General features: G+C 48.0%; 1 protein-coding gene across 1 annotated transcript; it reads right to left on the reverse strand.

Moving 5' to 3' along the window:
• Positions 1-26: 26 nt before the first annotated feature.
• Positions 27-17,077, reverse strand: Camk1g (calcium/calmodulin dependent protein kinase IG). The gene is made up of 11 exons (XM_027934807.2): positions 16,986-17,077; positions 12,343-12,471; positions 9,494-9,568; positions 7,170-7,308; positions 6,407-6,530; positions 4,963-5,038; positions 3,904-4,016; positions 3,066-3,144; positions 1,347-1,434; positions 687-1,111; positions 27-117 (listed from the first exon to the last, which is right to left on the reverse strand). Exons 1-11 carry the CDS (start codon positions 17,075-17,077, stop codon positions 27-29), a joined length of 1,431 nt encoding a protein of 476 aa, XP_027790608.1.
• Between the last annotated feature and the right edge of the window lie 6,546 nt (positions 17,078-23,623).

The following is a 23,623-nucleotide window of genomic DNA, read 5'->3' on the forward strand; positions in this document are numbered from 1 at the left end:
AGTAACACAGGCCTGGACTCCAGGGATCACATAATGAGACAGACCCCAGTCTGCCCTGCCCGGCAGTGGGAACTGCCACCGGCTTTAACTGGCACCATGACCTCTGATTTGAAGTTCCTGGAAAGGAGACAGCAGAGGCCTTGAATTATTTGAGGGAGGAAGAAGGAAGAGCTGTGGGTTGGGGGTGGGGGATGTTCTCTGTGCCATGGCATCCGCCCAGCTCTCCCTTCATGAGCTCCACAAAGTTCAAGCTCCTGTAGAGAAGACAAGACAACCCGCGTTCCTACCCCTTTCCTCCCCAAACACGGAGGTCCTAGAAACTCAGGGAATCCAATGCACACCCCCACATACACCCAGTTTTCTGTGAGCTTTTATAATCTCTGTTGCTTCACCCCAGTGTCTCTGTGGGGCAGGCTGAGCAGGTCAATATGCTTCAAACAACCCATTTTGCAGCTCAGCAAGCTAGAAAGGGAGACACTCACTAGTTGTCAATGGCCTCACAGTGAGTGAGTGGTAGGGACAGGCCTAGAAGCAGCCCCTTCCCCCCAACCAGGCTCTTCCCACTCTCAGAGCTGCCTTTGAGCAGAGAAGAGGCCTTGTTATTAATTTCTTTCAGTCCTTTTGCTGGGGTTCTTTCAGACCGGTTGAGCACAGCTAGGGCTCTGTTGTTGGCTGAAAATACCTACTGTTTTTTGTTGGCCTTTTTGAGGAGTGTGGGCTCCGAGCAGTAGGAAGACTTTCCCTTGTTCCCAATGCTCAGGCAGCTGGAGCAGCAGCCACAGGGCCCAGTGGCTAGAGGCCCCTGGTGCATGGGCACAAGGCTGCTGCTGATGCGGAGGGAGCCATTGACCAGACAGTTGAGGGACCTGCCACCGGGGACCACAGACTGAGGTCCGTGCTGGCAGGGCATCTGAGTCAGTGTGGGGAGTGGGGCGCTCTGGTCCAGGGCTGGTGCTTCTGTGATGGTAATCTCAGGGGAGCCGGGTCTAGAGACTTCCGAGGCTTGCGTGGCGGGTGGCCGGTTCTCGACCTCGGGGCGGGTGCCGGGGCTGTGCAGGTTCATATGGAGCTTCCGCATGTGGTGCACCACGGCGGCTGCATTGAAGGCTTGCTAAGGAGACACAGCATCCTTAGAGCCTCAAGGGGCTCAAGAGTGTTTCCTTTCCCGGTGGCCTCTTGAAGCCAATGTGCCCACTTATCATTTAGGGGGATCAGGGGCTCTCTATTGCCTGAAGGGATGCCCTGAGGTAGGCTCTTCCACTAGCCCCCACCTAGCCCAGCCTCCAGCACCTCCCCTGCTCCCCACTCCCCAGCAGCTTGCACACCCCCTGCAGAGGACAGCTCACCCTCCACTTGCTCTTGGCAAAGTTCTTCTGGATCTGGAGGCTGACAGATGGGTAGATGTCCCGGTGGAGGGCTGTGTTTCCATTGATCCTGTGGATGCAGGAGGGGTCCCTGGCTACTGGGTAGCTGTGGACACTCAGTCAAGGGGTGGGCAGGGGGCTGTGAAGGTAGGTCCAGGTTCAAGCTGAGTAGAATGCCCCAGGAGAAGGCTGATTCACAATAGGAAAGGGCTGGAACCAGGGCTTTTCTGCTCCCATTGGGCAAGTCATTATGGGCTTATACTTTGGTAAAACTAAATATTTTTAGAGCACGGTTGGCAAACTATGGCCTACGGGCTAAATCTACCCATTGTCTGTGTTGTCTAGTCTGGTCCCACTGGAATGCAGCCATGGTTATTCATTTAGGTGTTTTTGTGCCCAGTAATCGAGTAGTTGTCACAAAGACAGTATGGCCAGCACAGGCTTTACAGGATATATTTATGGACCCCTGCATCACTGGGCACTTGTGACATTACTATGCTTTAGTTCCAAACCTTGCTTGCAACTAGCTCCTCCTGAAGCTGTCCTCAGTGAGGCCATTTGATACATGATGGCCTTTCCCCTCCCCTTAGTCTCTTACTCACTTGTATTCCACAGACATTTGCCATGTGCACAGCACTAGGACAATTACTAAAGGACCCAGAGAAGTGAGAGAAATGAACCCCAATCCTTAAGAGCCCACAATCCAGGGGTGTGGTGGTGTTTCATGCCATGGACCAGGGAAGGTGACAGTAAGCTGCATAATTAATAAAGGGGAATGAGGAGGTCTGCATGGATTGCAGGAGTCACAGACTTCTGGGAAGGGATCCCGACTTTCAAACATGCAACACAGAGGGCAGGAGGCAGGACATTCTCAGAGGTGGTATGATCCAAAAAATAGTTAGGAAAGAGCTTGGACGAGAGGGTAGAAAAGGACAGGAAGAGAAGTATAACTTTAGGTCTATCTGGAACAGAAGGTGGTGTGTAAAAATCTTGGGAAATGAACATGGAGATAAAGGGTCAGATTAGGGAAAATTTAGAAAGACCAAGAAATTTAAGCTCACTATGGCAGGAAATGGGAAGCTACTTCAAGTAGCCTGGGAAAAAATTTCTTCACATGGAACAGGTTTGATCTTAGAGTCAAATGATGCTCTTAAGAACATGAGACGGGGGTGGGGGTGGGGGGGTGGGGGGGTGGGGGCGGCGGCTGGGGATGTGGCTCAAGAGGTAACGCGCTTGCCTGGCATGCGCGGGGTGCTGGGTTCGATCCTCAGCACCACATAAAATAAAAATAAAGATGTTGTGTCCACCGAAAACTGAAAAATAAATATTAAAAATTTCTCTCTCTCTCTCTCTCTTAAAAAAAAAAAAAAGAACATGAGAGGGTTTTCTTTTGAGCAACTAGTACTGAGCACTGCACCACCTGGGAGTCACCAGGACACCCAGGGCTGCTGAATGACAGCGCCTGCTGTGTCTGCCTCCAGAATTGATTGGATAACCCAGCTGCCACTCCTGGGTCAGAACCTGCTTGATTAAATGCTATTTGCATCTCCACCTGGACTGATGAACAGTTAAGTGCTCCTGGATGTCTCCACCGTCAGGGGCTCAGGGCAAGCCAGTTCCAAGAAACCACCATGTGGATGAGTCAGGTGTCTTTGGGAACCACAGGATGAGAATTGAGGGTTCACGCTGTTTCTCACTCACCAGGGGTGCCTCAAGGCCTTCTCGCAGGTGTACCGCTCATTTGGGTCCTTCTCCAGCAAGTGGCAAATAAAATCCTTGGCTAAGGGGAGCAATTAGACACAAGACAGCTAAGGACCAGATTTCATGACTGATGTAAATTCACTTCCGGGCTGGTGGGTGGCAGTGAATGCATCTTTAGCTAATCTTCCAAAGAGGCAATTTTAAGAGTCTTAAAAGAGGAAAAAAAAAAAATCCAAACCACCTCATAACAACCCACTATAAACTCCCAAGAAGAGAGGCTCTGAGCTGCGTCACCCACACAGCACCGCAGAAACCTTGCTAGTCATGAGGCACCAGGGTGCCTGCACTCCATGTGTGCATGCATTTGCACAGATATATGGGCCAGCACTAGCACATGGGCTCACACGTGAGTGCTGGCTCATTCCATTTCTGATCTCCACTTCACAGACACAACAAGCGTGTATGATCACCTTCTCATATGAACAGACATTGCGTGCCCTGTCCTGGTATCTAAGTGCTTGGTTTTGCCACAATTGGCCTGAAACTCTTCTCTCTGCCTGACTCTGCCCTCCCAGCCTCTCATCTAAAGTTCACCCTTTTTCCCGCCCCTCTCATCAGACACACTGTTTCCACCTGTAAGAAAATAAGAGCATAAACCTTAAATAGTTTATCTGGACTTTGAACCAGATGAAGATTTCTTTACTTTCCCTGGTAGCCTGTTTTATAAGATCCCCGGGGACTTGGAAGAACCAGGACTGTCATCCTTTGTTAAGATCTTTTCTCTTGGCAGCCTCTGTCTTGAGCCTGTTATCTTGTCCTTCACACCCTCTGGCCTTACCTGACTCAGAAATGTCATCCCAGAATGGAGACTCGAACTCATAGTAGCCTTCTTTGATCTTCTCAAAAAGCTTCGACTCTGTTTCTTCATAAAAAGGAGGGTACCCACACAGCCTGCAGCGGGACAGGAAGGAGGTACACTACTGAGGTACACCCCATCCTCCCTGGGTCAGTTTCTCTCCTACCCTAATTCTCACTGTACTCACGAGGGTGAGGGCATAAGGGTCTTAAACCAGCACTATGACAGGATGTGGATCTACCTCTGATTCAGCAATGACACAGGTCCCATAAAGACTATGTGCAGGAGCCCAGGCCTGACCTGGCATCCCTGGTCTTTGTACATTATGTCCCCCAACCCTTACTACCTCTCCCGGTACTTCCTCCGACTCTTGGATGCCCTGTACAAAATATCTTTGAGAAGGCATGTGGAATGTCCTCCTGAATGTGATTTTAATGAGGTATTTTTTTAGGCTGCTTATTCAACATAAACTGAGGAAATAGAGAACCGAATCCACACTAAGGGGTAAATGTCTAATAGCGGATTATTTTTCTTAAGAGCAAAGCCTGCTACAGGCAAGGATAGATGTGGGGAAGAGGGGGTGAACAGGTCAGGAAAGGGAGAGCCCTAGAATATAAGGAGAGGAGCAAAAAGCAGAGGCCCTGACCAGCTTTACTCAGTCTATGGTTTTGCCCTGGGAGACTAGGTAAGGGAGAAAACTGAGATGCAGTGGTGCTGGGTCCACCTGGGCTCCCAGTCTGGCTTGACCTCTTGCTGGTTCCAGAATGGGACTTGGCATATTTATATGCAACAAATGGAGGTGGGTGCAGGAGGAGGGAGCACCAGGTGGTTGAGCAGTGGGTGCGTGCTGAGCTCTGCTTCATAATGTTCTGGAGATTAGGACCAAGCAACCTTTGGAGTTGTGTGCATGAGTAAGCATGCATATGTGTGCATTCGCACACGCACTTGCTTTGGAGGAGGAACTGAGATGGGGAGGGGAAGAGAGGGGTGGGCAGGCTTCAAGATTTCCTAAGGTCTGAGCCAATGCCAGCTTCTACTCACAGTATGTAGGTGATGACGCCAATGGACCAGCAATCCACAGCCTTGCTGTAGGGTTTCTGGGCCAGCACTTCCGGAGCTGCAGCAAACCAATGTCAGAGTCAGGGCTGGGGGGCGAGAGAAGAGGGCTGTGGAGTGGGGACTGGAGGTCAGGAAGAAGCTTAGAGAAGGGAACAAGGGTAGTTCAGGGGATGGTATTGTTTCTGTGAGACTGAAAACTCTCCAAGAGCAGAAGCTGTATTTCCCCTAGAAAGACTAAATCCTCCTATGAAGAGAGACTGTGCCTCCTCCATTGGACTGGGAATTCCCATGTGACAGGCCCTATGACTCCTCCATCAGACTAGGGATCTCTGGAGCTAGACCTCCCCTATCATATATTGAGTATTCTCTGAAAGTAGGACCATTGTCTTCCCAGCCAGATAGGGGATCCCCAAGGCAAGGGTTGCATCTTTCCCTTCACACTGGGAGAGCCCCAGGTAGGTACTGGGAGAGAGCTCCCACTTTCCTGTGGAAAACAGAGGCAGAGTCTCCTCATTAGTTAGGAGGCTCCTAGAGAGCAGACAGTAACTTTCCCATCTGAGTACCTCTGAGAGCAGGGGCTTTGCCAGCCATGAAGACATGGACGAGGTCTATCCTTTGACTGGGAGCCTGGGGCAGTAGAGAGCTGCCTTCTGTATTTATCCTAGATACCTTGGCTTTGTACCCACTAGAACTCAATATCTTTTGGAGTAATTGACCTCCCTTTTTTGGGAGAGAGTAGGTTCCCACTCTGCTTCCCATTTTCTAATTGCAAACAGATGATGATGGCCTAAGAGGAAATGGGCAGGAGTGGATATTCTGTCTCAGCTTCCTCCCCGAGAGATCCCAGAAATGCTTTCACCAGGCACCCTGCCTGCTCTTACCTTTTCAGGATCCCTAGAAGCCCAAAGGTCTGCTTGGATGGGATGCCCCACCTATGCCAGTTCCCCAGAGTGCTTCCTTGGGTGTAAATTTAATGGGGCCCGTAGGTAGGTTCTTTAGGCCCAAACTCAGCATCCCATGCTTCTAGGCTCCCCTCACAGTTGGAGGGTGAGGTTTCCTCTAGAATCCAGAAGGATCGGGGCTAGTGCTCAACCCCTCAGCTCTCTACTGATCTTTGAGTTTGTGATCTTGTTTCTGGTTTTGGCCCTACTGGAAAGACCTGTCTGCAGGGGTGACAGTCAAAGTATAGCTTGAGGGCTGGAGAGGGCTTAGGGGTAGACTGTCTTTAAAAATGTCAGATTTGAAAGAAGTAGGGGTAGTTCTGGAGATAGATGGATTGGCTGGTCCTGAATCTCGTAAGTGAATGCTCTACCTGGGTAACTCCAAAGGGGAACCCTGACTCCTCACAATCACCCCTCTCTGTGACTTACATCCCTGTGGTTGAATATAGTCAACTAGTCAACTTCTTTCCTGCCTCCAGACTCACCCACGTAGCCTGGGGTCCCACAGGCTGTGGACATGACACCACTCTGTTCCATCTTGGACAGACCAAAGTCTGTGATCATGATCTTCGAATTCTCTTCAGGGGTGAGGTACAGCAGGTTTTCAGGCTGCAGGAGAAGGAAATGTGTGGTATAGGACACAGTCCCTTGGAACACATCTCTCTTTCTTTCTCTTTAATATAATTTCTTAGGAAGCTCAGCCCTGGGCTCCTGTCTCTGAGGCTAACTCATCTTCTCCCATTCCTCCTTCCTCCCTTTAACTTGTGCCCTCACTTCCGTACCCCAGAACTCTGTGTTTTCCTTATGGTCCTGACTTTGCTTAGCCTTGTAACCCTTCTCCCTTCCCTCCCAACTACCCCCACGACCATCTGATTTTTGAGGAAACCAACCTTTGGTTAATTCCTCTGACCTCACCAAAGTCTACCATGATGCCTGGTCCCAAATAGACCCTCAAAAAGTATTTGTTGCTCTTGATTTCACTGTGACCGGATTCAAGAAATGTGTGGAATATTTTGATACCTTAAATAGGGTAAGGCACAGTCCAAGGTTCAGGAAAAACCTGAGGTGCAAATTAACAACCATTGTTTAGCCACCCAAGACTTGTTTAAGGAATCTGAGGGCAGAAGAGGCCTTGGGAGTCCAATTGGTCCAATCCTCTTTTTTTGATAGCATCTCGACTTCTCACAATTCAGGTGTCTTCTGAAAGGGTCCTTCCCTGTTTCCCACTGGGTGCTTAGGCCTTGGCACCTTTAAGTCTCGGTGGACGATGCCATTCTCGTGGAGGTATTTCACTGCTGACAAGACCTGCTGGATCACCAGACTGGCATCCTTCTCTGTGTAGACGCCTCGCTCCAGGATCCGGTCAAAAAGCTCCCCTCCAGAAACACTGTGGGCAAAGGGCAAGAACAGGAATCCAGTTCTTAATGCAGGTCAGTGGGATGCCAGTGTGTTTGCTTTGTGGCCAAGGGAGATACAGCTAAGACACAACAGGAAGGTGCCCAGGAACTGTGATTAGAAGGGGAGGGGAGGCCCAATCCAGTCTCTGAACAACTCCTTAGGTGCCTGGTGTGATGTAACTAGGGAATCATTTCTCTGAGCCAAGTTTCTCTCTGGGAGCTTCCTTTATGATGCAAATGTCCCTGTTTGGGGATGCAAAAGAAGCCAATAATCCCTTACTGTGCACACATTCCTTATCTGTCTTCCTTCCTGGCCAGGGACACAGGAAGCCATTATGAGAGAAGCAACACAGAAATTGGGCAAAATAGGAAAGAAAAGGTTTGAAAAATGAGACAACTCTGCTTATATCAGGATCTCGTTCCTCATTTTGGGAAAATGGACTACCTAAAGCTGGCATCATAGGTGGGGCCATAGAAGTATTTCGAGACTCAAATGGCATCATGTCTCAGGATACAGGGGGCTTAACAGCAAGTCCAACCTCCCATCTCTTGAATACCATTGACACCATTTTTGTCTGAAAGTTTTTTAGTCTGTATTAGAACACATAGTTGTCAGAGAACTCACTACCTCTGATGACAAAGTGTTTGGTTTCTTAATATTTCCATGTATTATGTTGAAACCTGATGACCTTTAATTCTTTCCAGAAGACACAGATTCCACCCATTGGGACCACACAGAACAAGCAAAACATCTTTTTACAAGAATCGTTTCAAGTATGTGGAGCTGGTGAAATGCTCTCCTGAGACCTCCTCTTCTCTGGGAATGAACATCCTGGACTATTTTGAACATGATCTGGAGGTTCTGATACTCTTACCATCCTGGCCCACATTTCCACTGTCACATGTCATTAGTTGTGGCTCTGCACAGCTGATAGCACCATGTAGCAATGGAGGAATAGAATGTATCCAGTCAAACCCATACCATTTTGCTCTCCTTGTTTCTGTCTTTGGGCTCTGGGCTCTGTGATAGGAACTGGAGGCTCCCAAGAAAGATGTTCTTTGAATACATCTATGAACACCTGACTATGAATGGCCTGGGTCCTGGAGTGGTGCTCTTAGGAGGCTTGGTGGCTCCCAAGTGACATCTAAACCTGCCCACCTCCTTGTCTCCTGTTAGCTTGTAGAATACCTTTGTGCTAATCTTGTTGAATTGGCCTCCTGAAGGTGCCATGTGGTCCCTGCTCACTGATTATTGTCACTTTGGGCCCTTCCCACCTCTATCCCTTGACTGCCTGCTTCTTCTCTTTCCTGGGCTTCAGTGAGCCAATAGTTAATTAAATTAGTGCACTGAAGTTTCTGAGGAGTTGGCTCATCAGTCAAAACCCATGGTGCCCAGCCATACTGAGTTTACAGAGTGGCGTGTATCTATGGGAGTTCTGTGTGTGCCTTTTAGACACCATAGAGGTGTCTTTGAACCCAAGGCTGTGCCGTCGGGAGCTCTGACCAACCCACATGCAGTCACCATCAGGCAGAACTCTATGTGGATATGACAGCAACAGAGACCTTTCTAATGACATTCTATTTCTGTCCTACAGATGGATACACACAATACAGTTTTTAACTCTGAGTGGATCTCTTTTGAGAAAGTCTTTCTTTATATTGAATTGAAATCTATCTACCCGTGCCTTCTACTTCTATAGTAACTTTACCCTGAAATGATGTTAATACATTTGCTATCCAGTTGATTGACAAAGACTTGTCAAAATGGACACCAGTCATGGCGTCAGAGAAGGGTTCTGGTGGCCCATGCTGTACCTGGCATTACCCCTTCAGTTGCTGCATTGTGGAGAAGTCACAGAACATCTCCGGGAGGGATAGGGAGGCAGAAGAGCACAGACAGCTCTTTTCCCACTTGTAGGAAATATTGTGATGACAGGAAACCTGTTCTGGTACATACCAACTCAATAATCAGCCCCAGATTTACTCCTCAGCTCACACAGCACGCCTACGACCAGGGGTGTACTGACTCCAAAAGGTGTCTTGGCAACTCAGAACGTCTTGGACTAATTCTGCTTTTGTTTTTTAGTTGCCATGCTCTCTCCACTGACCAATCTCCTCTGAGCCTCCCAGGCTCCAACAGGCCTCTGTGGAGGAGGGGGGTCACCCTTCACTTACAGCTGCATGACCAGGTAGTAGTGAGTGCTGCTCTCGTAGATGTCCTCCAGGGTCACGATGTTCTCATGCTTGATCCTGGGAAAAAGTAAGCGTCATGGTCAAAGGTATGTGGTTCAGGTGGTCTGGACAAAGAATGCAGCCCCAGCTCCAGAGAGTCCGCTAGACACTCTTTATGGCAGTGTTTAGAAAGACGGGTTCCTGGGGGAGCCTTTGTAAGAAGTCTGCTGTCATAAAGTATTCCCAGAGAAAAGATTCCCAGGGTGGTGTTTGATCCACATTGATTGAATGAATAATTGATTGTTGTGCTTTCAGGGAACAAATGTTTCAGTGTTACTTCAGGATTTTTATTAAACTTTAACAAAAGACAAAGTTTAAAGAGCCTAGAAAGGGTTCAGGATGTAGCTCAATGGTAGAGTATGTGCTGAGATTTTACTAGGATGTGAGGCTCTGGGTTTGATCATCAACTTCAAAAGAAGGAGGAGAAGGAGAAGGAAGAGGAGGAGGAGGAAGAGGAGAAGAAGGAGGAGAAGGAGAAGGAGAGGAAGGAGGAGGAGGAGAAGGAGAAGAAGGAGGAGGAGGAGAAGGAAGAGGAGGAGGAGGAAGAGGAAGAGGAGGAGGAGGAGGAGGAAGAGGAGGAGGAGGAGGAGGAGGAGGAGGAGGAGGAGGAGGAGGAGGAGGAGGAGGAGAACAACAATGGAGGACTAAGGGGTACCTAAGAATTGAGGAAGACTAAAGGGTTCCCAAAGCCTGGTTATTCTACAAAATGGATACCCGTCTCTCTTTCAGAAACACTGCATGGAGAAAGTACAACAGCAGGAGAGGTGTAGGTGAGCTGAACTCCCTCTTGGGTAACCATGGTGGAAGTTGTTGAAAATTTATTATTCCAAGATGTTGTGAAAAACAAGGAAGATACTTATTTTCTGTGTGATGTCCCTTAGATCAGTAATTCTCAACCATGGGATATTTTACCCCTCAGGGGACATTTGACAATAAAGACGTTTTTGATAATCAGCGTGGGATGTGCTACTGGCACCTAGAAGGTGGAGGCAGAAATGCTGCTGGACATCTGACATGCTTGGGACAGTCCCCAACATAGCTCAGAATGATCTGAAGTGTCAGTCGTTCTGGGAAACCCTGCCCTGGGTGACCTTTGTCTGTGATTACTCAGAGACTGAGTCAAGTGGATTAATCATGTTAGCTGAGGGGCTTGGCTTTCCAGGCAGCAATTCTGGGCATGCCCGGGAGGAGGAATGTCTTCAGCAAGCTTTACTCATGGCTGTGCAGCACAGGGACTAAGTCCTTAGAACCTGGGCCTGCTGGGCCTGAGTTCAGATCCGAATCAGGCACTTACTAATTGGGTAACAGTAACTAGCTTTCTCAAATCTTCTAAGCCTCATTTTTCTTGTCTGACAAATATATTTCTCTCATAGGATAATAGTGGGCCTAAAAGAGATAATGCATCAAAAATGCTAAGTATAGTGCCGGGAGAAGAGCAAATACATAACCAATCATATCCGTTTGATTTAAGCTAGTGTTAAAAACACAGACCTGGTTGCACTGATGTTTCTCTCTACTTAGTGACATTTGTCCAATCTCAGATCATCATTCATGCTTTTCTTACCGGTCAACTGCAAACCCAATCACCTTTCTTTCTGAACTGTCTCTTGCCTCCAGTTTTCTTGTTCCCATGTGGTCCTGCCACTACCTTAGCTTTTCCTCACTCCATGCCTAGACTGTTGTGAAAGTCTTATCATTGGTCTCCCACCCTCTGGCTGGTCTCCTCCAACTCATCCTCCACCATGCTTCTGAGGGATGGCTCCCAAATACTCCTCTGATCGTGTGACTCTTTAAAATCCTTTTGGGACTTCTCTCTGCCAACAGAATACAGCTGATGTTCTTTATCAAGGCATCAAAAGAAAATCCTTTGCAATTAGGCCCCATTTCACATCTTAGTTTCATCTCCTTTCCCTTGATGTTACTCATTTCAAATTTAGGGACTTCTAATGCTCAGTTTTCCCTAGTAGCCCTTGAACTCTAAGATTCTACGCTCATGTTTGTGCTACTCTCAGCCTGGACTTCCTTTCTGGACCTCCCCTCTTGCCCTTATAAAATTTTACTCATCCGACAATTTCCTTCTTTGAAAATGTGCCTAATAATTCATGAAAGCCAGGTAGGTAGAACAAATCCTATGTCCTTCACGCCCCACCTTCTGTTAGTGTACCTCCCTTTGGATGGGGTTAGAGTTTGTTATGGGAACTTCTGTCTCCACTTGGAAAATGTGAGTTCCTGAGATTAAGGAATTTTGTCTGTCTCGTCTTTTTGTCCCAAACCCATGTGCCTAACATACTTTTGACACATAGTAGGGGTTTCGCAAAAGTTTGTGGTAAGAATCTTATTGTAAACATTTTTTTTTAATTGAAACATTTGATGATTTGTTAGTGTCACCAATGGTTACATGACAGTTGGGGTGCTGAACCTGCATTTGTTTTTGATCAAACTGAAGCTAATTTCTGAATCTCATGCTGTCTCCTTAATTATTGATTCTTCTTGGTGCTGGCTATCAATTGACTTTTGTTCCTTTGGGCTAATTACTCGCTGGCCTACATGCAAACACCAACTCTGCCACCAGTGGGTTTGCTAGTCAATTTTCTGGGGAAAAACAAAAAACTCAGCCAGGGCAGCTAGCTGTCTGACTAAATTTATCTGATTGACCAAACTGACCCATGGTCTCAAAGGGAGCAGTGTCTTTGAATGTGGCAATATAGCCTAGTTTTTCCCCAAAGTAATTAATGAAGGGCACATTGTGATCCCACAGTTGCAATACCCAACCAACCCTAAGAGCCACTCACTTTTTCAACACAGCAATCTCATTCTCCAAGCTGCTGTCCCGGAAGGCAGGTGACTTCTTGATGCACTTCAAGGCAAAGAGCTTCCCAGTCACCCGTTGCTTCACCAGGAAAACTTCTGAAAATGCTCCTCTGGAAGGGGAAGAGGCCAAGAGATAAGACTTAGTTCTGAATGTCTAGAGAACATTCTGGAGGGTATGTGATGGGTCTCCACTGTCACGGTGGGCCTGGGCCAGCTGCATGGATGGCAGGACTACCTGACATACCAGGATACCTTTTCCTTCGTGGGTCATGTGGGAAGGAAAAGACCCCTTTCCGGGCGTAGGCAGGGGCTTTTCCTGTTTCCATAACTGGGGGATGACTTCCAGAGACTCTCCCTCGGCTGTGGCTATTTCTCCACTAAGAAAGTCCATGAAAGAGAGGCCACTGCCGGGGCCATTCTCTTGCAAGAAGGTGCAGTGTGGCCCTTTGGAGTGGCAGTGGTGGCAGCAATAGAGGAAAGACTCAGACATAGTGGGGCAGGGAAGGCCAATGTATTCATTTTAGATGGTGATAATTTCTGAGAACCAGACGGCTGAACACCTTCTCGTTCTTTCAGTGGGTTCTGCAAAGACTAAAGACAGAGCCCTGCAGCTTCTGGGGTAGACCCTGAAAACAGTAGATGGAACCCAAAGGGAAAACATAGTAGGATTCCAAATTGCAGGCTTCTTCATTTGCAGGGGATCTTCTAGAGACCCGGCCATTGGAATAGCAGGTAAAGGGTGAGGGATGTGGCTCCTTGGTATGGTGCTTGCTTAGCACACAGGAGGCCCTAGGTTCGATCCCCAGCACCATGAAGAAGAACAGTAGCTAAGCTGAGGGTGGATACTGGAGCCTGATTGTCCATGTTAGAATCTCAGGTTTGGGGAAGCTGAATACTTAACTTCTATATTTAGTTTCCTCATCTGAAAAGTGGAAACATTGTAGACCCTGGTCTGTAAGGTTGGTTGTATAGAAGATTAAATAAATTAAATATGTAAGGTGGTTAGCAGCATTTCTGACATCTATTAAGGCCATATGTGTTAGCCAGGCATGGTGGTGCAGCTTGTAACCCCAGTGACTTGGGAGGCTGAGTCAGGAGGATCTCAAGTTTGAGGACAAACTGGGCAATGTTGCGAGACCCTGTCTCGAAAAATAAAAAGGGCTGGGGGTGGGTGGTGTAGCTCAGTGGCACAGTGCTCCTGGGTGTGTAATCCCCAGTACCCAAAACCAAAACCCAAACTCCATATGTGTTGGATACTATAATTATTCTTAATTTGAATAAAATCATGGAGAATACCTAACTATGCAAGAGGAATGGAATGTAAATGAGGGAAGAGCTGAGCCACGGTCTCCCCTGCCATCTGGGAATCCTGGAATGAAGGCCCAGCCACAGTCAAGCTTTTGCAAGGACTTTGAAAACCTGCCTTGGAAAAATACGTGGCACTTCCTGTGTCTGGTTCCTGCTCCTTTGCTGCACAGAGCTCATTTGAGCCTCAGGGCTTGCTTGTGCATTCATTCATTTGCTTATCCCTTCAGCCAAGATTTATTGAGCACCTACTGAGTCTTAAATACTGGAGATAAAAAAACGGAGATTCCCATTCTTATGGGGTCTGTAGAACAGCAAGGAGCACAGACAAGTAAGCAATTCGCATTCAGTTTGAAAAAAGGCTATCAGGCGTTCAGTGAATGCTCCTCTAACTGATGGAAGCTTTGTGAGTGAGAATCTAGTATGAGAGAGACACACATGCACATAAGGATGACATATTATGAGACCACAGAAAACCTACACTTCACATGGTATCCTGGGGGCAGTGGTTGGGCAGGTTGTGCACAATTTCAACAGGTGCCATTCACCTTGTAGCCCGTGTATATGCTCACAGGATAATTATTACAATATTTTCCTCCCAGAAGACAGAAAGAGTGCCGGGGAAGGGGCACCTTTGTCTTAATTTGTTCAAAATGACCCATTAGGATAGCCAAGGAGCACATAATATATCACCTCCGATTTAAGAATAATCTGAGCTCAGTTTTAAGGAGTGGGGAAGAGTTGGAAGAGTTTCAGGTGGGAGTGGAGAGGAAGCACGAGAGAAAGTGTGGAGGGGCTGGAGGTGTAGCTTGCCTGATTCCCTTCTAGCATTGGCTGAGGGGTGGAGGGACCAGGGAGGTGAGGAATGGCACCATCTGTGAAGTCTGAGGCAGGGTATAACGGAAGGTGAATGAGGATGGCACCAGGCCCCACGGTTGGTTATGTATAGAAAATGCTCAATAAATACTTGCTGAAGGAATGGGTGGTTTAGTTCATGGAGGGCAAGTTGGGGTCAGGAAAGGATTCGTTGTGTGTTCACATCTTAGAATCCACTTTCCTAATCTATAAAACGACAATTGAGCTACTTGGCCTCAAAGATTTCTTCCAGCTGTGACATACTAGAATCCACCTTCAGATTCCTATCTGTCAACCTGAACCTCTGGAACCACACATGGATGGTCCCCTGATTCAGAGCTGGGGCTTGCTGGGGGATGGCATCAAGTAAGGGCCTTCAGTATGCCCAAACCCGAGGGTGCCATCCACATGGCACCATCTGCATGTGGGGTCACCTGGAGTTTTGTGGTACTATGGCACTTTGAGAGGGTATTACTGTTGTTCTGTCTCAGGCTGCTTTAGTCCTGCAGGTGGCTCCATTGAGGTGGGGTGAGGCACAGGAGGAGGACTAGAGGGCTTTACCCTGCCACTGCCAGGGTGGGGAGCAGAGAACTAGTTTTGAGCAGTCAAGGTTGCCTGTGTCAGAAGGTAAAACAGGCAGCGCCTTGTTCTAGGCGATGTAGACAGAGAAGACTCAGAAGAGGTGACATGTCATGGTATTTGTAACTTGTTTATAAATGGTTCAGAGAAATATGTGTGTGCATAAAACAAATGCATCCCTGAGCATCCATGGGGCACTGGTTCCAGGACCCTTTAGGATACCAAAATCTGTGAATGGTCAAGTCCCGTCTATACAATGATGCAGTTTTTGCCTGTAGCTTATGCATCCCCTTCTGTAGACTTTAAATAACCTCCAGATTACTTATAATATCTAATGCAATGTAAATTCTGTGTAAATTGTTGTTATAATATATTGTTTAGGGAATAATAATGGGAAAAAAATCGGAACAGATTTTTTTTTTTGGAACGGATGAGAGTTATTTTGTGAATATTTTTGATCCTCAGTTGGTTGGATCTGCACTCGTGGAACCGGAGAATACAGCGGATCCACTTGTATAAGGAAATGTCAACAACTGTTGGATTTAGGTGGTGGGTATATTGATGTTCACTTCACCTTTTCTTTCTGTTTAAACATATTCACAGTTAAAAGCTGGAGTGATAAGCTCTCAGATGACCCCAGTGTCCCTCGAGGTTTAGCTGTTTCTACAGTAGACCTCGTTGAGCTCCTAGGGGGGCAGCATCTGTCTACTGACAGTCCCACAGCACAAGTTTATAGCAGACGTGGATAAGCTCTCGTCAACCTGGCCTTCCTTCTCCCCGTTTCCCTCCATTCTAGGGATGCTTAACAAATCATTTCTGATTCATTCATGAGCCTTGTCCCTCTCTGCTGCTAAACCCCCCCCCTCTCTAGCTAACTGTATCTTGGCAAGGGCCCCTGATGGAAGGCCGGCACTCTGATGACCAGCACCACTGCTGAGATCCTCAGCAATGTGGCAGAACCTGGCAATCAGTCTGTGCCAGGAAGACCCAGAGGGCTCTTCTTGGCTATGCCTGGCTCCTCTCTGCAGCGAGAGCAAGGGCATCCGTCCTCATCTGCTGTCTCCTAGCCAAGGCAGAGTGCAGCACACTCGGCCAGGACTGGCTAAAGGGAGAGCTTGCCCCATGAACACTCCTCCCTGCCCAGGCCCAATTAGCCCCGGCTAATTAGCTGACCAGCTGGGCCTCTGAAGAGGTGGGGGCCCATGGCCCTGAGCTGCTGCCCGCCTGCGTCAGAGACTGCAGCCTCCTGGGGGAGAGGCACGAATAAGTGGAGAGTCAGCTCCAGAGAAGCTGTCTGGCGACTGCCAGCTCCGTGATCATCGTCAAGGGGCAAGCACAGGCGCCTGCGGGCTGGTAGGAGTTTGGACAGTGGCAAAGCCCAAGCACTAAAACACAGAGAAGAGAGGAGGTGGGGGCCGCTTCCGGTGTGTGTGGCCCACACCTCTCTAGTCTCAGAAGCCCCTTCTCATTTATCCAAATCGTGCAGTGAGATTGGCTTGATCACGGATGGGGGAAATGTGGAGTCCCAGGAAAGTTCTAGAATCACTGAATCTCCAGAAGTGCTCCCCAATTCCTCTTTTGCCAAGGAGAGAGGGAGATCTGGAAGTATGATGGGGGCCACTGGGTGTAGCTCAGAGGAATGTAGAACCTGAGGGAAAGGGGCTGGGGATCCCTGAGGACTCCAGTGCACTAAGTCATCCCAGGTCTTAAACAAACGTTTCCCTCATGCCACTCGCCCACCCACAAGCCACAAAACTCCTCCTAGGCCCCTTAGAGTCACAGAAGCCTCAGTCCAGTTCACCCATTGCTGCTACCAGAACAGCCCTTCCAACTACCCCCAGCACCTCCCCAAGCCCTCCCAGGGCTCCCACTCCCCAGGACTTACGACCCGAGCACTTCCATGAAGATGAAGGTTTTCCGGATGTTGGTGGTCTGTTTCTTCCAGGAACTGCAGTCATCTTCTTCCTTTCGACCCATCGCCTCCAGAGTTGAAGCTTCTGGGGATGCTTTTTTGGAGGGAGGGAGAGGGGAAAATATTCTGATCAACTCGTTTCTCAAATAAGATGGGAACAGGTTGCAAAAGAATCTAAAATACATCATTTATGTAATGGCCAGAAGGAAGGGTTGAGAGCAAAACACGGATCATTGACAAAAATAAGAGTATTCTCCCCATTGTTTTTTTTAAAAATCGCTACAACAAATTTATTGAACACCTGCTACATGAGCATCATGCTTGCTACATGATGGAGGAGTCTAGAGTCCTGTAGTGGAACCCTACTTTGTAACCTGTGCGTTAATTGAGGCAACAGTGTGCACGGATCTAGAATAACATGGGGAAACCCACCTCCAGGGATCTGAGATGAGTGAAGCGTTTCCTGTGTTACCAAAATGATCACCAAGATGTTTACTCAGACTACAGAGCCAGCCTGACTCCTTTCTAACTTCACAGTTCTGCCACCGCCTCCCAACTCTTCCTCCTCCTCCTCTGCTCTACCTGTTATAGCTTAAATAAACGAGATTATGTTTCCTCTGCAGCTCCTACAATATCCAGCACAGTGCTGGGTAAACAGTTATTCATTAAAATCTGTATTGAGTTGTATCCTAACTCTGCCAGAGTTCTGGATTACATATTCATTCAGCAGACCACACATAGTTATTTAGCACCTACTATGTGCCCACTGCTGGATATGTAACAATGGACAACTTAGATGATGGCCCTTCCCTTCTGGATCTGCCAGTCAAAGGAGACAGGCAATGAGCAAGCAAACCCCATGCAGATGTGTTCCCAAGGTGTCAGGGAAACCTGGATGCAGGATTACTGAATATCTGGGGGATGATGAGTGACATATTTCTATCAAAGCCCTCTCCACCCAAACTCCTTGAACTTGACAGGGAAGTAAGAAAATATGTCTAATGACTGCCCCTCTCACACAATGCCTTCCATCCCCACTTTTAAAAATGCAGAATCTCCAAGGTCTTCTGATAGCCTCAGAATAAAAAGAGAGTTTGTGCTGTCACAGCTGAGCATCAGGTGAAGAGCACAGGTTTGGAGGTCAACCTGATTTTGACTCCTCCCTCCATTAGTTCTTGACCTCCTGGAGTCTGACAGGCAGAGATTGCTCGGAGCAGGAAGAACTGTTCAGGATAGGGGGATATCTTAGCCAGATATTCTGCAGATGCTGAGCTCCAAATCCAGCTACTTCCGCTTATCAGGCTGCTTGGCATCTGGAATGCACGAATTCCCATCCCACCAGGCAGTAAAAATGGGGGAATAGGAAGGTTTCAATTTGAACTTGTCTGCTCTAGCATATCACTCTTTTCAGGTATTAGGATCTTGCTTAGCTGACCCAGTCTCCAGGGGTAGCTTCTTATTGGGCAGCTGGGAAGTCCTGAAGAATGCAGGGGATTTGGGTGAAGTATTGGATGGGATGTTTAAAGGGGCAAACCTCTGTCTCTCCCTCTGCACAGAGCGACAGAACTGGGGCTACTCCTTTCCCAGGTGAGGGGCGACCAAGAGCCTGGTCTAACTCCTGAGCCCCTGGCTGTGCCCATCACGCCCCCTTCTGGAGCCCGGTGTAACTGCCTGCTCTTCAGGAGGCTCCACCACCTCATTAGCAGATCTGTACTCACTGTTCCTTCTTTCCCATGGCTCTGAAATAGCTTTAAAAACATAGTATTCTTAGCCGAGGCCATGGAAAACATCTTTCCCGCCCACCCCTCCTCCCATACACTGAATCCTAACAATTTAGTTTCATCATCGGAGCAATGTGGAAAACACAGGGACCCAGATCTAACCTCCCCCTCCGTCTCCCAGTGGCTCTTTGTTCCCACCCCTCCATAACCTCAGAGAAACCTCCTCCAGGAGGACCCCTGCCTGGTACAGGTCTAATGGTGGAAAGGGGTGGTGCACGTTCCCTGGCTGCACCCTGCTTCTTTCTGCTAAAGCCCTCCCCCCTCATCTCTTGACTTCTGTAATCTAGGCCCTTTCAGAGGAAAAGAAAAAAAAATTCTGAGAAGCATGAAGCTCCAATATTGCTCTCATTTGCTTCCAAAGCACTCCCCGCCTCTCACTCTATATCCGGTAACAACTTCCACTGGGTTTCAGAGCTCAGGGGCAGCCGCTGCAGACTTCTCCTAGGCTTAGGGCTGGTTTCACATCCATGGTCCAGGAGATACCATGGACTTGGTGTTCCTGGCTGGTTCAGGCTCTCAGTCCTCAACAGAGGAAGACCCTCCTGAAGGCTCTGAAGACATGGCTCCAGACAAAGAAAATGATCTAATTCATAGGACGATCTTTGAACTGTAGGAGTAATACTCCTTGGTTCAGCAAGCATTCATGGAGTATCTAGTGTATACACACTGGACTAAATACAGACATTCTGGTGCTATGAGCCTGACTTTAAAAGTGCTTACAATCATGTTGCAAAGACAAACCTAAGTATACAGGGGTATAAATAAACAAGGAAACCACAGGCAGTCTGCTTAAAAGACAGAGACCATGTGCCACTCAATTCTGAATCCCCAGTGTTTATTACTGTGCCTGAATGAGTGAATGAGGAAGATGGCCCTGCAGAGTTGGTCAGGGAAGGGTTTTAGGCTTAAGATGACATGGAAGGGCGGTGGGGGTGGAGGCTGCAGATACATTCTTTATATTGCTCTAGAGAGGAAATTAGCAAGAAGATCTGTATTCTGGTACAGAGAGTGGCAAACCCTCTCTTTCTCTCTCTCCCCCCACCCCTACTGTGAGACTTTGCCTGTTACCAGCAGCAGGAGAGGGCAGAAGAGTCATAGAAGGCAGAATTGTCTTGGCTTCTTGCCATCATCATCATTTCACAGACGGAGTACGTAAGGCCTGGGGTGTCCACTTTTTGGTCAGCAGAACTTTGCTGAGACACTTGAAGAGGCCCTTGCTGACTATTCTACCCAGGCCCTCCCAGACAAGCTGATCCTTTCTTCTGTAATACACATGACCGTCTGACATTCCCCTGCTTGAGGTCAGCATCCTCACTAGAAAGTAACTCCACATGGATGAAGACAGTCTATTTTCTTGTCTTCCTCTGGCTTAGTACAGTGCCTCGCTCCTAGTTAGTGCTCAGTCAAAGACCTGGTCTTCCTGGCCTCTTGGGGAGCATTTTGCAGCTGGGGAGGAGACTACAGAAAGAATGTTCTTCCTGAAGGATTGGCAGTGCAGGCTTAGGGTGGATACCTCCTCTAGTGCAGCCCTTACTCTGCTTCTGGGGCAGGTCGTCTGATCCTTGGTGGCAGCTGTTGATGAAGAGCTGGTGAGAGATGCTTGGGCCGTGAGCCCAGGAGGCAGGTGGCCTTCACTCTCCTCTCCTTCCCTGGCTCCATTTGTTCCCGGGAGCAGCAATGGTCCCAGATAGAACTGTCAGGTAGATGAGATGTGTCTGCAGTGGTCTCCTGATTGCCACCACATAACTCAGAAGTGTCATGACCCCATGCTGCCTGGACCCTCTCTCTGGACTCTTACTTCTGTAGCCTCCCTACTAAATTTCCTACTTGATCACAAGCATTTAGGACCCTGCTCTGAGATGTGTCTTAAAGAAATAGCTGTTAACCTTTTGTTATGATATCCCAGAGTCCTAGGGGCATCACATCGTAATCCAAAGGCATAATTCATTCCAATCCATTGCAATGTATATGCGACGAAAGAATAATCATAGTGCTCCTAGACTGGGCATGGACAAGCCGAAGAGATGAGCATAGGCACAGAGAGAAAGTTGGAGCAGCACCTCAGCAGTCCTAAACCCACAGATCATGGCTCAGTTCCACCCAGGGGGAGAGTTGGCATGCTTTTTTCCAGTGCTCTTGCTTAGGGCTTCTAAACAAAACCGTGTGAATCACTCTGGGGCAGAGTGAGCAAGTGTCATTGGTTTCCAGAGCTTGCTGGGCTTTTACTCATTTCAGAAGAATCTGTCCACCCTAAGACTGCTTTATACTCTTTGCTTCCTGGGTTTTTCATTTCTAGGGAGCAAGACTCCATAGGGTCTGTGGGCTTTGGGAGGAAGGTTATCAGTAGGATCATCTTTAATAAGAAAGTGCTCTCTACCTCCTGACTGGGGCACACAAAGTCATAAAGATATATACTACACCATATTATAAAGGGGTAAAAGGCTAATGCTGGGAATTTTTCTTGCCTTGGATCCATGATTTCCTGAACTCTGGTCCACATTAGACTTTGCAGCATTCTTCGAGTTGAGAGGCACACTAGAAAGAAGCCAAGCTTTGGCACAGTCTTGATTCAGCATAGAGCAAAACTGTGCAGCCCCAAGCGGATCATTATACATCTCTGAGTTTTTTATCTTTTTCTTTAGTCAAAAAAAAGGAGAGTGAACTAAATTAGGGTTCCCTGAAGTTTGATTTTTAGAATATTAGTCCTGGAAGGCTGTGAGGAAGGCAGATTCAGTCCTATGGTCTCCCTTCTTAGAGATTCATGATCCACATTAGCTTATTAAAAGTTCTGAGGGCTGGAGATGTGGCTCAAGTGGTAGCACGCTCACCTGGCACACATGGGGCACTGGGTTCAACTCTCAGCACCACATAAAAATAAAATAAAGATATTGTTTCCACCCAAAAACTAAACATATATATATAAAGTTCTGAGTTCTACTAAAGACACCTACTTAAGGCGGTTTAACGTGGAATTTCCTAAATTTAGTGATGGTAAACTCTTTCCTTTTTAAACACCTGTTTTCAGAAAGGGGAGCTGGGATTGCTCAGAGCCTACTCTGGAAAATGCAAATGAGACCATCACTAATGCTTTGTGGTTGTTCATCTTTTGGAGGAATATATGAAATTTCTAGCAGCCCACTGCCATCAGTCAGTGCCCTCTTCAGTGCCACACACTCGTGGCTGGGCCCATCCAGCCTTCAGAACTTGTTTACAGCTCATGGGTTGCAACCCAGGGCCATGTCAGCTATCCAGAGCTCAGGCTCTGTTTCCCAGAGGTTCCTGGGGAAGTCTCCCAGCAGAGACTTCTGCCTGGAGAGGAAGTCCACAGACCATTCCCTTCACCCTACCAGCCCTCGTGCTAACCCTGCATTCCAAGACCAGAGCCCCATGCCAGTTTCTGCTCACAGAATAATTGAGCAAGAAACTCTTTCAATTGCTGCTGGCAGTTTATTTTAGGTGCAACCAAAACCAAATCGTTCCCTCTGCAGTAATAAGCCAGAATTCATGCATTGCTTAAGATTTATAATGTGCTTCTCATAGAGGGAATGAAGCCCATTCTCTAGAGTTTCAGTTGGTGATTGAAAGGTCAATACCATAGGAGTCTATGGAGAGAGCAAAATTTTTCCTACTTATTCTTAACATGCTCCTAATCACATTGGGCCTCTGCTGATGGGAATGATGATCTCCCTGCTCTATTTCTCTGCATTCCTTTTGAGGTCTAATGATCAATGGGCATGAAAACATTTTGTAACCTCCAAGTGCCATGCCATGGGCCCACATTATAGGAATATAAATTAAACACCAACCACTGGGAAAAGAGTCAGGAAAACAAACAATTTAAATAGGAGTGAGCATGACAGAGACGTGAATCTTCTCTTCCCTCAGCTAGCCCTCGCTCCCACTTGCCTCTTATAATGTGAGCATCTCATTTTATTGAGAGTCTCGCGTTGGATTTTCCTACATCATGGCCGTAATGCAAGCCAACTACTTCATCTGCTCCACAAATGGGAGGAAACCATGCCTAGGTTGGGTTTCTCCGAGGGCCATGTGCTGATCTCCATTGAGGCATCTTTCTGAGGAGTTAAGGGTAATGCCAACTGTATGTCACACGTGCTGCTGGTAAGCCTGACTCTCATGCAAGAAGTGCCTCCTTGGTACAGGCGTGGGGCGCAACCTTACTAAATGTCCCAGCCAGGTTCTCCATGGTGGCTCCCAGAAGGGTGAGCAAGGATCCATACTGAGAGGGGATTGCAGAAGGAAGGACAAAGCTCTGAGCTATCACCCTTCCATCGGGGGACATTCATTCACAGGCGGTGCAGCTCCCTGACCCCCACTGGCTCCCTTTCTTGCTGGCAGCCGCTCCACCCCCTCCCCCTTGCCATTGACCATGGCGGCGCGCCTGCGGTTGTAGCATCAGGCACGCAGCCTGTTTGCAGACTCAGCCGCTCCCCCTCTCATTCATGCTGCAGCTCATTCACTCTGCTGGCTCTGGCAGTCTGTGGCTGGGCGCCGTCACTCGCAAGCACTCCGTGTGGCAATTTATTTCTGGCCGGGTGTGCGTGTGTATGGGGGAGAGGGAGCGAGGGAGGCATTCTCCTTTTAGAGGGGGGTGTTTTTCCCTTCCAACCAGTATCGCTCCCAGGCCTTGTAGTAATCTTGGCTATGGACAGAGCACTGGGTGGGGCACTGTGCTAGGCACTTTCCACGCACAATTGTGTTTCATGCCTCACTGCTATTAAAACACCTTGTCATAGTCGAGCCATCAATGAATAGAAATGTTCGGAAAGAAATGCCCCAAATCCAACAGACAGTTAGTGACAGAGCTGGACT

Source organism: Marmota flaviventris, chromosome 12, assembly GCF_047511675.1.
Source record: "Marmota flaviventris isolate mMarFla1 chromosome 12, mMarFla1.hap1, whole genome shotgun sequence".
Classification (NCBI taxonomy): Eukaryota; Metazoa; Chordata; class Mammalia; order Rodentia; family Sciuridae; genus Marmota; species Marmota flaviventris.